General features: G+C 43.5%; 1 protein-coding gene across 1 annotated transcript in view; it reads right to left on the reverse strand.

Annotated features, from left to right (window-relative positions):
• Window positions 1–6427: 6427 nt before the first annotated feature.
• The window catches only part of NECAB3 (N-terminal EF-hand calcium binding protein 3), an 89450-nt gene continuing 79944 nt past the window's right edge, over window positions 6428–15933 (reverse strand). The window contains exons 10-13 of the mRNA XM_035122948.3: window positions 14664–14776; window positions 12941–13018; window positions 12572–12663; window positions 6428–11941 (exon numbers count right to left, since the gene is read on the reverse strand). Coding sequence (XP_034978839.2) covers window positions 11913–11941; window positions 12572–12663; window positions 12941–13018; window positions 14664–14776 — 312 coding nt within the window. The 3' untranslated portion in view covers window positions 6428–11912. The remainder of the gene's footprint in view (window positions 11942–12571; window positions 12664–12940; window positions 13019–14663; window positions 14777–15933) is intronic.

Below are 15933 nucleotides of genomic sequence, written 5' to 3' on the forward strand. Positions count from 1 at the left end.
TTGGATTATACGTCCCAGTGTTCTGGGATTTATCATATTTCAACTGCCAAACTTCAGGGTGATGGTTGTTAATTCAGTTTGTTGTAGGTACCACATTTCTTGTATATCCTGTAATAAAGGCCTCACATGACCCTCTAAGTGTGTAAGGGCTGAGAGCATCACCTCTTGGTAGGAGGGACACCAATATGCATGAATCATAGAATTGTAGAGTTGGGAGGAACCCAATGGGTAATCCAATCCAACCACCTGCAGTGCAGAAGTCATACCCTGACAAATGATACGGTTAGTTCCCTGTCTCATCTTCTGCTAGTGGCTTTTTATGGTACCTTTTAAAAAAGCCAGGTGGACAGTGTACAAAAAAGGTCATTAACCCAAAATGATGCAATAGGGATTGCTAGTACTCAGAAATAACTTCAGGCTCTGCTCATTAAAGTAACAACTTCTCAGTAGCCAGGAAAGCTGCAGAATATTAAAAGGTTGTGTTTATTTGAATTGTTTGCTGTGATTGGAAGCTTAAATTTGGAAATAAGTTCTGTCCACAGTCCTCCTTTCTCTTCCTGCTCCTGCAGCCTCTTCCTGCACGTCTTGTTGCCACAGCCACTACATCACTCTTGCCTCCCCCTTCACTTCTGTGATTGCACCCAACCAAATGCAGCTTTTCTCCTGTGGTCAACAGCTGTTAACCCAGAGTGCTGTTATACCTGACCCTGACCATTGTGTTCCTGAAAGGTCCTGCTAATGCTCCCTCTGGCAAGTCATGCTGAGCTGCCCAGAGCACAGTCACTTTCTTCCCTTATTGAGCATGCCAGGCACCTTTCCGCACAGTTCCTGTGTTGACATGATGCCCTTCTGCTACACAGATGGGGGGAGATGGTGGCTGCTCACTGCCACTCCCAGATAGACAGTCTGGTTCATCTATTATGCAGCAAACATAACAGGGCAGTTCTGCTGGAGAGATGAGGAGCGTCAGGCACACAGCAGGAAGGAACCCCATGGCCTTTCCCCTGCTATTGTGCCTTTCTTGACTCCGACTCATTTTCTCACTCTCCCAGCTGTGATGACCACATGGGCAGACCTGGCTTTGGCCCTCCTGCTCTGTGGTGGGGAAAACTGGGCTTCAAAGACACCAAGAGAATGTGTAGATTTATGCAAGTGTGGTGCCAGAAGAGTCCCAAGGCAAGAGCCTTCTCAGGGATGGATGCAGAAATGCTAAAGCTGTAGGGCAGGCATCCCCAAACTGCGGCCCTCCAGATGTTTTGGCCTACAATTCCCATGATCCCTAGCTAACAGGACCAGTGGTCAGGGATGATGGGAATTGTAGTCCACGTGTCTGACTTTACAGAGACAGCCCTCTAAACTGAAGTGCTCTCTGTCTGGAGGTATCCTCACTTTGAAGGGTTGTTCCTTCTAAGTCCATTTTAAAGATAAAGAACCATGAAAAAGAAGGATAGGAATCTTGAAGCTTATCAACAACACGGAACAGCGAACTGAGCTGGCACATGTTATGTTACCTGGTCACAGTATTTCCCACTTTGGTGTATTGCACTTCTATTAGCTCAGAGTAGCTGTTTCCCAATTTGCATCTGTGCATCTAAATCGCCGTATGCAATTTTTATGCAGATCAATGCCCTCTTCTGCTGAATCCTTGGTGAATTCCTCTCTTTTTGGCAGTGCAGCAGTCTGGGATATAAAACCCACAAACAGCAAATACTACAGATGCCAGATGTAGTGAACGGTCACATTGTTCAATATGGAAGGTTCTAGAAGACTGGATTTCAAACTGTGTCCCGAGAAGCCTTGTTAAGAGAATCTTTGGTTTTGAGGAAATGTATTAGGAATAGCTCAATGGTGGGAAAGCACAAATTTGGACACACTTTATTAAAAATCAGTTTGGACACCATCTAATTTTCTCCCATCATGTGTCAGATGGAGCAACAGTGGCCCTTTTCAGGAGTTACCGGTAATTTTGATTGCTTTTTAACACGAAGTATGGAGAGTGGGCTAGTGGGGATGAGCAGCCCCCTCCACTGTTATTTCAATCACCTACCAGCTCTTAGTAGGTGACTGTCTTCAGCAGGGGTCCGTTTGCATCCATGGAGGCTCCCCATACATTTTTGAATGCCATTGTGTCTTCACATGTTTATAGGGTGATTTCTATGGTATAGTTCCAGGGTGGGCTACAAAAATATCGCAATTAAACTAAGTATGATTATCATTAACATACCCCAAAAGTGTCCCAGAAAAACTGGGATGTTGTTTTCCCCTGTGAGAGCTGGAGGCCATTTTGGGCACCACGATCTCGTGGGGGCACTTGACTTGCGCAGGAGCACGGCTGGGATGACACACATCTCAGTTTGGGGAGGCAACACGTTGGGTCAACATGCATTAATATCATAACCCCTTCACGTTAAAACCTAACCCATAACAAATTTAACGAAATGTCAGTACAACCATGCATGACTGACACTTGAAAGTATGGATGTTGAGCAGGACTGAGTAGAAAGAAGCAAGGGAGACACACCTAGCTGTGACTCAGTATTAAATGATTCAAAACAGCATCGGTAAAAGTACAAGTGAAGGTAACTAAGATTGCAATCTTAACAATGCCTATTCAAGTAAGGGTAGAGGTATCTGTTGATTTTTGTTCCTTGATTTTCTCATTTCCCCAATCGTAAATTCAGTTCCTCCTGTTTCTGCAACAATTTGCAATGTTCTTAATCTAAAAATCCTCATGAAAAATTTTCAGCATGTTAGTGCAAATTTATTATAATAAATATCTGTTTTGTATGCCTTTTTGACTAATGTACATATTTTTGTTGGGCAATACACACCAACCGAGTGGCAACAGCGGCAGGGTCGACAAAATAACAAAGTCGTCTTCAGTATCTTTGCTTGCTTTTATTTACAATTATATACAACACACATCTCTTACTCCTTTCCTCTCATTTCACAATCCATCACCACCACACCCATGAACCATTTGAGTAGCTTAAATACAGAATTCAAAATAGTCAATTACCCAATCACATGACAGTAAGCAAACTCTACCTTCAATTATTCAAATTAGCAAAAGCTCACAGGTGTGCTATCATTCAGATCAAGGTTACAAACACACATCTCTGTGTAGCACCATTGACCACATCAGTCTTAAAGGGAAAACCTAACAATTTTATGAACACTTTCCCCAATACATCTACAGTATTTGTGTAAACATTGGTTGGAGACATGTATCAGAAAATTTGTAAAAGTTCAAATTTTAAAATATGGCTGTGTTTCATTTCTAATACTGTTTTGGTGATTGAAAAATTTGGTAGGTTTGCCTTTGAATGTGAACTGAACCCCATTTCTCCCCCATCCTTACCCAGAAGTAAGTCCCATTGATTTATATAGGGCTTGCTCCCATGTAAGTGAGTTTAGGATTGCAGCTTAATTCTCATTGGTTAGTCCAGCTGTTGCAGTGGCATAAATGAGTCATGGGGATGGGGTGAAATTCTGCTTACTGGTGTAAAGTGAGAGTAATTGGAAGCAGAACAGGCGACTCCTGCTGCATATACAAAATTGTGGACCAAATCTGAGTTTCTGCAAGCCTTGTTTGCATAAAATCACCTATGAGAAATCACAGATGCTCTCTATCTTTAGGTCTCTTGTCAGTTTGTGAAAGCAGATGGGGCTTGTTGCCGCAATTTCACAAATGGAAATGTGGCCTGTTTTGATTTCCCAAAAGAAAACACCACCACCACCAGATCCCTTTCGTACGACTGATAAAAGGAGTGCTGGAGAAATAGTGGTGGGTGTTAAAACTGTATGACTGCTGGACAGTCCTTCCTTTGATGCTGAACAGTACATTAAAGGTTCAAGAATGAACCTTATCTGATGAAGAACGGTTGCATAAATGTTAGCAACAAGCCTGGTAAAATAAGACAGGTGATTGATGTTAGCATAACAGGCATTGATTTTTCTGCCCGTCTTAGGACTAGACAACAAAACAGATAGTAGGTCTTCTGGGGAGAAAAATAGCCCTCAGATGAGGCCCCACTGCAAACAACAACATTAATAAGTCGTAGAACAACTGATAACATTGTGAAGGAAGGACAAACCATGTATCTCTTCCAGTGCCAATGGAGCGGGCAGAGTTTTGTAAGTTCAGCAGTCTGTACTGTATTTGAATCCTGCCATCTCTAAAGATGCCTCTCCCCATATATCTTTAGCACAACAGGACAAGTAACGTGCAGTCAGTCACAAAGCAATAGAGCCACCTCTTTGGGCTAGTGTTATGATTTGTAAAATCATCCCCAAGAGAACAGCGGTTGTTGAAGGGTAATAGGCAGGTGGATAAAATTGTTTTTGGACATTACAGAGCAAAGACAGCCAGTTAAAGCTGTCACGTGGGACTGCTCAAAGTTGTCTCTGCATGGCAACTGTTCCATATGATCGCTGCAAAATGTAGGAGCAGTTTGCCATGTGGATCACCCTGAGTTCCAGTAACCCCATTGGCCGCCATGACTAAAAATGCCCAGTGGTGCCATGTTGGAGCGTCCACAGGTGGTTCCACCCAGAAAGCTGTTCAAAACATTAAGGCTGCCATATGGAGACTATTTCAAGCATCCTTCATCTGGTGCCAAAATTATGCAGGCCCGCATAAAAGGGAGGGTGGTGCCTTTATGTTACAAACCCCAAATAAGAAAGCACTCCAAGATGCCTGAAAATATATTTAATGCAATATCTTTGCTATATTTGGGCTCAAAGACTCCATACTACCGGTTTACATAGGAGCATATGAAGCTGCTTCATACTGAACCAAACCATTGGCCCATCTAGCTCAATGGAGAGTTCGCCACCCCTCCAATGGCTGCATGCGAGTGTGTGCACATGCTTGTATGCGCATGAACTCATGGAGCACACACAGCACACAAACAAATGCACAATGGGGGCTGGAGTAGGTAGGCAAGCAGCTTCAGCGGAAGCTAACTACCAGTTTCACACCATGGTACCTCCCAGTCCTACTTAGAGATGCTGGAGAGACTGAACCCAGCACCTTCCACATACAAAGCAGATGCTCTCCCACATAAACCAACTTCAGACTGTGGTTTCTGAAAGCAGCTTGCTTAAACTAACCATAACTGACGTTAACCAGAGTTCGGTGTGGAAGCAGAAGCTTTTGAACTCCTCCTCCTGGCCACACAGAGGGAGAGGGGAACACACAATCCTAGGAGGAGGCAATGTTGTAATATACAGTTATTGACTCACATGCATGAAAAGGTCAACTTGAGCCCTGAGCTCTAGCTACCCGAGTAGGTGAGGTTTAGCAGGCTCTCAGCAGCCTCTGCGCCCTTTCCTCTCAGTTTTCCCCTCTTTGTTCTCCCTGGAGGAAACATGTGGCCATGGATCCCTGCAAGTGAACTGAATCTCTCTAAAATGAGCCTGCATCTTTGCTAACCTGAAGATTGCAAGATTGGTTTTGTAAAGAAACCAAATTATTTTCTTTTTAAAAGTTGTTTGGAACCCTTTTCATCTTCATTTTACTGCCAACAGATGTTTGCTGTAACGCTGTGAGTAAAATATTCACTTGTTTGCAAAGCTAGCTGCCTGTGATTTAGTCCAGCCTAAGTATTTTTGTGGGGAACGTTTGTTTAAAGGTGGGTGGTGGCAGATGTAAATCTAACCAAGTTTTAATGGGCCTGACGCAATCGCTGATGTGCTAACTCTGCTATGAGAGAGCAAGAATCAGTAGTAGCCAGTAGAAATGTTGGCACCTCGTGAAAGCACCGCCAGTAGAGTTCTCAGATATTTTGCTTACTAGAGCTGATAATGAAATATGCCCCAGTGTCGTTGAAGATCCACTGACATCTGCTCCTGTAATCTTTCACATCCATTACTGGCACCCAGGCAACCCACAAGCAATGCCCTCACGATCCATTGAAGTATCCCATCATATCATCTAAGGATTAGCTTCTTATCCTGTACTGAATACCCAGCTTCTGTAGTTATCAAAGCCTTCCTTCAAATTCCACTACTAAAGAAGACTACCCTGGGTTCTTTCCCCCTAAATGTTCAAATAAACAAGACATTTCAAAACGAACCTGCTAAAAATATGTATTTTTTTATAATAAAAAAACATTGAATGCAAAGGCACATTTATAGAGAAAATACAGATGGCAAAGCATCAAAGTGCCACTTCAGAGAAATCAATGCCTTGATTCCGCATGCCCCCCCCCCCGGCTCGCTATTTTATGCTTTCCCTTGGTTTTTTAGGTTTTTGTATGCGTGTTAAGGTTCACTTTATTTATAAGAGAATAAGTGTTTCTGAGTGGCCTTATTCTGAAGAGTTCCATCAGGGAACCTGCACTCTCATTAGCTTTGGTCATTCACCCAAATCCATTTAGGAAAATTCATCAGAGGAGGCAGACTTAAAACTCAACCAATCCAGTCCAGGAGTGTGGAATTGTTTATTAAGAGATAAGGAAAACTGGATAACACAGCCATGTGTCAGTTACTGAATACAGGCAGAGCCTTGAATATACACAAAAGGAATACTAAATAACCAGGCATTAGTAAAATAAACGAAGCTGCTTCTCTCTCTCTCCCTCTCTCGTTTTGAAAACGACTCCTTATTTTACTGGAAAAATTATTCACAGAACATGGAACGCGCTACAGATGGCAAAGTGCCACTTCAGAGAAATCAATGTCTTGATTTTAAAAGCGTGCAATTTTCTGTTCTTCTTTGTTGTTGTTGCTTTTGTTTCAGGTTCATTTTATTCACAGCAGAATAAATTTTGCTAAGCTGCCTGTTGGCAGTGGCCTGCCATCTGGAACCACAAGAGAGGGGCAGGAGGGCTTTCTGCGAATCATTTTTTCCCCCTTAAGGACAGAAACGTATTTGCAGGAGGGGAAACCAGGCAGTTGCACAGGGCGGCAAATTTGAAGAAGCCGTGTTTGTTTGGATCATTGTCTGGCAGACCACCCTGCTCCTAGGCTAGTTGGTTTGGGATTCATGGGAAGATTTGCACCACAGGCTCCTGAATAGGAACAATTGCAATTCAGCTTGCATGCACTGACTGGGTGACATAAATTACCTGAGATTCATAGAATCATAGAGTTGGAAGAGACCACAAGGGCCATCCAGTCCAACCCCCTGCCAAGCAGGAAACACCATCAAAGCATGGTGTCATTCCATGTTGGGCTTTTTTATGCTGAGCAGCCACTGCACATGTGAGCTAAACTGCTTCAATTTGAGAGATGACATGCAGGAGGAAGCTTCTACATGGCAGCAGCAGGCCTGGCCTTTCTCCTTTCCCCCATGCTTTTGAGCTGACAGGTCAGACTTTGTTTCTCTTCTCTAGGAAGGCGATGCTTTCTATGTTTACATATCATTTCTAATGCTCCACACACTTCATCTCAGGCTCTTACCTTGTTACAGCACCCTGGTAAAGTAGGTCACAATTATTCCCCACATGGTACTGCAGATTGTAAGAGAGTAGCCAGATCATTTGCATGTCTACTTAGAAGTAAGACCTAGAGCATGGGGCATAGCTGCCAAGTTTTCCCTTTTCTCGCAAGGAAGCCTATTCAGCATAATGGAAAATCCCTTTAAAAAGGGGATAACTTGGCAGCTATGGCATGGGGAGGCAAACTAAGGCCAGGGGGCCGGATCTGGCCCAACTGCCTTCTCAATCCAGCATGCGGACGGTCCAGGAATCAGCATGTTTTCACATGAGTAGAATGTGTCCTTTTATTTAAAATGCATCTCTGGATTATTTGTGGGGCATAGGAATTTGTTCATTTTTCTTCTTCAAAATATGGTCCAGCCCCCCACAAGCTCTGAGGGACAGTGGACCAGCCCCCTGCTGAAAAGGTTTGCTGACCCCCTAGAGAATAGCATGGAGCAGCATGAAGGACCAGCCCCATCAGAGAAAATAAATATCTACCCTCCCCCTGATTATTTCCCTCCCTTTTTGATGTCCACTATGCTGAATAGACTGAAGTTTCAGTTATCTTTGTCCCATGGTATAAATCACAGGACATGATCCAGCCAAAATTAAGCATTTTTCGCATACCATTCAATTCAATAGGGCTTTAAAGTTGATTATCTTTGTCTGGATCATGCCCCATAGTTTCACTTGCCAGCACACACACACCTGTGCCTTCTAGAAAGCTTGTCTCTTGTTAATGAGGTAATTTTTATTCATTTCCCCCAAAATAAAATAAAGCAAGTTACACACTCCCTTTCCCAAAGCCCAAATGGTTTTAAAAATTTGCCTTGAAACTCCAGTAGATTATTTCCATCCAAGCTGCAACACTGTTGAGTTGGTGGGGGGGAGAGGGGTGTGTGTGTGTGTGTGTGTGTGAGAGAGAGAGAGAGAGAGAGAGAGAGAGAGAGAGAGAGAGAGAGAGAATAGGATTATTGTGTTTATCAGGCAGTCTGCTTCAGTCTCCTGCCCCCAAAGCTGCGTGGAGGAGGAAGCCAACCCAGATTGACCCTATTTAGGATTCAACACAGTTATAGCCCCACTTACCTGTGAGTGGACTTAATTGTCAGGGGTCCCTTTACCTTTACCTTTTATATGAGAGCAAACAGGGCCAGCTCTAAGGCAAGCATCAGGGCATCGGGCCGCCAGGGGTGTGCCGTGGGGCTGCGCCCGCCTGCCGCGGTGAGAAACGGGGCGGGGTGGGGCGCCGGAGCAATCATCGCACCACGGCGCCCGGGCGCCCGACATGTTTAAGACAGCCCTGAGAGCAAACCTCATGCCATCTAGCAGGAATTATTTCTGAGTAGACATGTAGGATTTATTATTGAATGGGTGGAGCAAATTTCTTCTGCCCAGGGGCAGCAGCCACCATCAATGCACCACTGCTTAGGGACAAAGCATACATCACAGTACAGCCATATGCCACACCCATTTGAGCAACCCCTTCACCTTTGCAAAGGTAAGATTCACCTTCTGTTGTGTGGGTTGTATGGTCCCTCCCCTTACCTGGCTGATCCCCTTGCAATGCCTCCCCAGGTGGGATTGGACGATTGGCTGGGGTAGGCGGAGACCCCAGGTATCCAGCCTGGGGAGGATGCAGCCTGTCCGAACTACCTGGGATCCAGGGATGACCATGCAAAAGTTGCCCCCCATTTAATGTGGGGAGCGGTCATTCTTTGCAGATTTTAATAAGATGATGTGTGAAGGACAGACATTTCAGGACCATGTTTCAAATGTCAGCTTTTTAAAAACTGAGCTGGTTCTATGATACTTTTAATTCTTGCTTTATGGTGGGTTTTTTTTCCTTCTCTCTCTTTTTGTTATGTTTTATATTATTTGCAGTCTTGCAAGGCACCCGAAAAACCAATGTGAAAAGACAGTATTGAGTGTTTTTTGATGGAGGGTAATTTAGTTGTTCAAAACCCTGGCTTATTACTCTACACTGCTGTGTTTTGAGATGAAAATGTGCTTTTATTATTGACCATGTGTGTTAAGATTGTTGGAGAAATTGGTGGGAAATGGCCTTGTGATTGCTATGGATAAAGAAGAGCAATCTTGAAATTCAGTAAATACATAAAATTAACACACCCACCCACAAAGAGACACTGTTTTCACCAAGTTTTCTATTTTTAGGAGGATACTTAAAATTATGTTGGTGATGCTCATCTATATTCCTATGTTTCTTTGAGAATATTCTCAAAGCCAAAAAGGTAGTTGAAGCTAGTTTTAGATCAGGGATAGCCAATCTGGTGGGTGTCCCCCCCCCAATCACAATGCTGGGGACTACTCCCATCATCCCTGACCATTGGCCATGCTAGCTGGGGCTGATGAGAGTTGTAGTTCACAACATCTGGAGGGCACCCCAGTGGATATCCCTTTTCAGGATTAAGAGTTCAATTCAACATGTTTACTGAAACCCTATTGGGGCTTTCTCCAGGAAAATATGCATAAGACTACAGCCTAACAGTGCAATTCTATTCATGTATATGCAGAAGTAATTCCTATGGAGTTCAATGGGACTTTCTCTTGGATAAGCGTTTGTAGGATCACAGCTCCCTTAGTCACACTCAGGGCTTTTTCAGCCGGAACTCACCAGAACTCAGTTCTGGCACCTCTCAGGTGGGCACCATTGCCATTTTAGGAGAACAAAGGAGGAGTTCATGCTGAGTTCCGGCACAATTTCCCCCCAAGAAAAATAGCACTGGTCATACTCTTTTGCTGCATGTATATTGGTGAGATTCTGACCCAAATGTCTACCGTATATTGAAGCAAAGAAAACAAGAGGGCAAAATTTCCTCTGTCAGCTATTCATGGTACTGTGATACCATAGATGGCATTGTCTATTCTGGCTCTGATGCTAATTATGACCTATTTGCCTCTCAGACGTTCCTTCTTTAGCACTAGCAGCTGAACCACCTTTCTTTAAGCTTGTTAGTAGGGAATACACTGTCAAGGGTACTATAAATGCATCAATAAATTGAGGAAGTGATGCTCAGAAAAATCACATTAACAAGTAAGGCAGATTTGGAAAAGGTCAGGAGCTGCCATTTAACTTGAACCGAACATTGCAGATATGGCACCTACGGTAGTTCTCAGAGGTCAGACTAGGATGTATGTATGTATAATTGTTGTTGTTGTTTCACTTATTATTATTATTTTTTAATATTTAATGCTGCATTGTTTTAATATTCGATTTGGAGCCGCCCAGAGTGTCTGGGGAGACTCAGCCAGATGGGTGGGGATTATTATTATTATTATTTATTATTTATACCCCACCCATCTGGCTGGGTTTCCCCAGCCACTCTGGGCGGCTTCCAACCGAATAATAAAAACAGTACAGCGTCAAACATTAAAAACTTCCCTAAACAGGGCCGCCTTCAGTTGTCTTCTAAAAGTAAAATAGTTACTTATTGCCTTGACATCTGCTGGGAGGGCGTTCCACAGGGCGGGTGCTACTACCGAGAAGCCCCTCTGTCTGGTTCCCTGCAACTTGGCTTCTCGCAACGAGGGAACCGCCAGAATGGTGGGGGTGGAGACGCTCCTTCAGGTATACAGGACCGAGGCCATTTAGGGCTTTAAAGGTCAGTACCAACACTTTGAATTGTGCTCGGAAACATACTGGGAGCCAGTGTAGATCTCTCAGATTCTGCAGGATCACAAAATGCACACAGCCCCTAATGCAAAACATTGATCCTTACTGGAGAATCTTCTAATTTTACCCTCCTTGATCAAAGTTTCCTAAGCACTCTGCAATGACCTCAGTCACAGGGCAGGAAAGCGCTGGTTATAGCTGACCTAAAAAGTGATCTGTCTTCTCATTAATTAATCTCCAGAGCTTTGTGGGATGACAATATACAGCTCCAATATTGGCCTTGCACCTCAAGAGTTATAGCCTCACATCTCCACAACAATCTGTATGAATTGTGTTCCCTTTGTGGCACCATGCTCAGAGCTTGCTAGATGGGCCAAAGGCCCATGTTCATGTGGTGGGCGGGCAATCAGATTCCTATGGGAAGCCCCACAAGTAGGACCTAAGTGCAACGGCACTCTTTCTACCTGAGATTCCCGGCAATAGGAATTCATAGCCGTACTGCCTCCGACAGTGGAGGTACATCATGCTATGCCGGATAAACCGACTGTTGTAGCACCAACAATCCAAAGGGGCTAGCAAGGCCATGACATTATTCTGGGTGAAACTCCTAAGGTTAAAATGGTAGGAGGTGGCAGGAAAACAACGCTCAGGAAGGATTGCAGGGTGCATTCCAAAGTGCTGCCCCATTCCCAAAGCTGCAGAAGGAAAGAAGGTAAAAGCATTCCACATTAATATAGATGAGAAAAGCAACAATGAAGAGGGTGGGAGGACAACCCTGGAGGGAAGGCTGTCTTTCAAAGAGAATGCTTGCTCCATCCACATGCTGGCTGCCTTGAGGGAATGCCATGGGGAGATCAGTTATTGTTCATGATCCACCAGCAAGCTGAGGAAACAAAAACAAGGGGTTCACAAAACTCAAAGGCAGGACCGGCCCACCCATGAGGCATGGTGAGGTGACCACCCTAGGCAGCAGGGTCCACTGGGGGCAGGAGAACCCAATGTCTATCTTTCTTTCCCCACCCCATTTGTTCCTGATATAGATCTTCCCTGACCCCTTCTTCCCTGGTGCAGAGGGCAAGGCACCATTATGGGGACTAACTCAGGTGCCAAAATGGCTTGGACCAGCCCTGCTCAAACAGACAGACTGGGCTACAATTTAGTCTAAAAAAATTTAAGTATTTCTTTTGCAAGAATAACTCCAACTTATTCTAAGGACCATGATGTATGGAACAAAAATTTCATTTTTTAAAATCCTCATTAGAATAGAGACACACTATGTGACCTGTTTCTAATGTACAGTAATGTTAAGAGGACTGATTAGAGATGGGAAGGCCTGGGGGGAAAAACGTAAACAATTTTTTTGGGGGGGAAAGCAGTTTCCCCCCCTTTTCCAAAGCAGCTTTTTCCGTCCCGTCCCCCTAGGCCTTCCCATCTCTAGGTCTGATGCACTTTTAAAAAAAAGCAATAAAATGGTGGAAAGAAAATTGCAAATCTGCATTGATCAGTACTCAACCTGGAAAGAGCATGGTGGTCAAAAGTTCTGGAGAGTCCAATAAGTCAGTGATGGCATGCTGAAACTTCTTGCTGTAGTTTGATTGCAGGTGGCTGCAAAGAAACAGGAGGAGTTGGGGCGGTATCTATCTATATCTATATCTATATCTATATCTATATCTATATCTATATCTATATCTATATCTATATCTATATCTATATCTATATCTATATCTATATCTATTAGGAGATATTAGGAGATATTATTGCCTTTCAGATGTTGCTGAACTACAACTCCCATCATCCCTGAGTACTGGACATCAGCGTTGAGGCCTCCCCCCACCACTCCGTCTCCCCACAAATACTGCATGAATTGTCAGGAGTCACCAACCTTCTCCATGAAGCCACATCTTGCCAAAACTCATAGAGGATGAAGCAGGCATCGCTCGACAGTTTGTGGGCAGACACACTACGGGAAAAGAAGACAGGCCATGAGGGAAAATGTTATCGCTACATGTCAGTGTATAGTCTACTGTATATAAATGGGATCCCAAGTTTCACAGCCAGCCTCGCTCTTGAACCATCTTCACAAAGATGTTTAAGAACTGCCAGTGCTATTCAAAGGATCATTTGGCTTGTTGTGATGGCCCCATTTTTTTGCACAGCCTCCATTCGGCAGACTAGCAGACATTGAATTTTTTATCTGATACTTTGACATTCCACATCACCTTGACTTTAATGAAATTGCTGGACATGCCGATATTCTTCACTCACAAGAATTGATACGTAGCCTCAAACTCTACTAAATAGGACCTGTTCACAGAACCTTTTCTGAGTGGAACTGGATGGTATACTTGCTGGCAAAAATACTAGCCCTGTGTTAAGTTTCCTTCCACTCTCTTGTAAGTCTTAAGGCATAGTTACCCATGTTGTTTTCCTGCCAGTGGGAGTGGCCAATGATGTGCAACGTGGGTGGCTGTGATGAGGTCACGGCACACATAAATCAGCCTAATGTTTTGGAGGATGCTGATGATTGGGGAGCAAAGGATTTGTTGATTTCAGATCTCCCAGTTTCTCATTTTTTCCAATCTTAGATTTGGTTCTCCCCATTTCTGTAGCATTTTGCAAATTTCATTTTTTAAAATCCTCATTAAAATGCTTCAGCATTTTAGATGTGCCTTTCTCCTAATAAACATATTTTTTGTATGCGGTTTTGGCTAATATACACATTTTTGCTAGCAACTACCTGTTATTTTCACTATACATATTCATTTCTATGCATGCTTTCCCCCAAATATATTCATTTCTCCAAACATTATTTGGTTGGAGAACTGCAGAGAAAAGTTTGTACAGTAACTTCTGAAAGATGGCTGTGTTTTGGTTCTCCTATAGTTTCAGACCTAGCAAGGTCATACTGTAGTGTCATGCTCCTTCAGACCATATCCTGCCTTGAAAAACTGCCATCACACGACCAAGTCCAGCAAATAATGAAATTGTGCCAACTTTCCCACGAAGATAATTGATTAATGCTAATACCTTCCCAAATTTATTATTATTATTATTATTACTGTATGTTCATTAATTCAGTAACTTAATCTGCTGACTCTTCCTTCCTCACTGTTTCAATGATGAATGCTTTTGTTTTTTCCCAGTATTTGGAAGTAAAATACAGGCAGTTACTAATACATTTCCAATTACTTAATGCATTTTCCAACAGGAAAAATGATTACAGAACTAGGAAAGGGGGGCAGAGTCTGCATTCACAATCATCTGAGTGTGCAGTTTTCTTTCTGTGCTTCTGTTTGTTTTGCCATCTGCACAGAAAAAGAGTAATAATATTTCCCTGTAATGAGTCTGTATCTTGTAGTGCAGCATTCATCTACTTTATGGGGGATGTTAGGTCGGCAATTTAGTTCATATATTTCCCCCCCCCTCCAGGATTAACTATAAAGCCACCCTGTATCTTTGTTCTAAATAATACCACCAAGCGGTTTGGGGGAGTGAGTTAAAATTAACAGCCTGAAGATGGAGAATTCGACAAAAGCCACAATTGCTGTTCTTCACAACATTTCTCATCCAAACAGCCTATGAAAGTCAAACTCTGGAAGACTTACTGTAGGCAGCTGCTCTGTCCGGCTGTGATTTCTGTGTAGGATTGGAGAGCTTGGCGGAATGCCTCTAATCCACTGTCTGCCACTGAGATCTGTCTTTGTGCCACCAGGATGTGCTGCAGAAAGTGGCAGAGGCAGGAGGGGGAAGAGAGATGGTGAGGGGCGATAGAGCCAGTTCCAGCAGTATGCTACATGCAATATCACTATGATCAAAGGCAGCCCTTTGTATCTAAGGACTGCATTTCCACTTAGAAACACGCACTTCCAAACAGGTTCTGCAACACCCACTTACAGTGGTACCTCAACAACCGAACGATTCGATTTCGATTTGATGTCGACTTCCGAAGTCGACAACCCCGGAAGTCATTTCGCCCTGCGTGTGCATTCTGTGCCTGCACAAAGCGGCGCGCAGGGTCGGCGCATGCGCAGAAGTATGAAATCGCGCTTTGCATATGCGCAAAAGCAGCACTTCGACTTACGAAGACGGCTGCGGAACGAATCGTCTTCGTAAGTCGAGGTACCACTGTATATTGATTTGGCAACTTTATGGAAGAAGCCAGTGACAAACAGAGAGAAAGATAGATCAGGAAGATGTGTGTATTATTGCTTAAGAGGCAACCATCCCTAGTATGGTGCCCTCCTGTAGTCTTGATCCAGAGCATGCAGATAATAAGAGATCCCAGAAGCATTGATAGTGCACTATAGCTCCCCATCATATGTAGCATATTTCTAACTGGCACAGAAAACTTTTTAGCATGCATTTGGCTCATCCATCCATCCCTCCTTTCCTTTCTTTTACCTGTCCTTTGTGCAAAGGGTATGGCAGATGTTTTGGGGACCTTCCTGTGATCATACATTGATTAAGCTCCATGAATGAGAAATGCAAAGTGGGCAAAGTTCTTGGAACATCACAATTGTTCCTGGGAGATGACTTACTCACTTTAGGTATGGTTTTAGTCCAAAACTAATGCGAAAAACTGTTCATTTAAAGACACACTATGGCTTCTGCAATTTTTGTTGGGTTCCTCCAGAAAACCCATTTATTGAGGATTCATCCTGATTTGCTTGCATGCAACTTACATGGAGGTGGGATTGTTTTTGGTATTTATTACACTTTTGTTCTGGTTTGGTTGCAGAGACAATACCCTTCAATGAGTATTTACCCTGCATCCATCCTGATTTGTTTGTGGGGCATTTCAATGTCTCCCCATTACTCATTTGTTCATTCCCATGCTTTCCAATACATTTCACCATCACTATCCTAAAGGCAAAA

This window comes from Zootoca vivipara, chromosome 7, assembly GCF_965207765.1.
Source record: "Zootoca vivipara chromosome 7, rZooViv2.hap1.1, whole genome shotgun sequence".
In the NCBI taxonomy this organism is placed as follows: domain Eukaryota; kingdom Metazoa; phylum Chordata; class Lepidosauria; order Squamata; family Lacertidae; genus Zootoca; species Zootoca vivipara.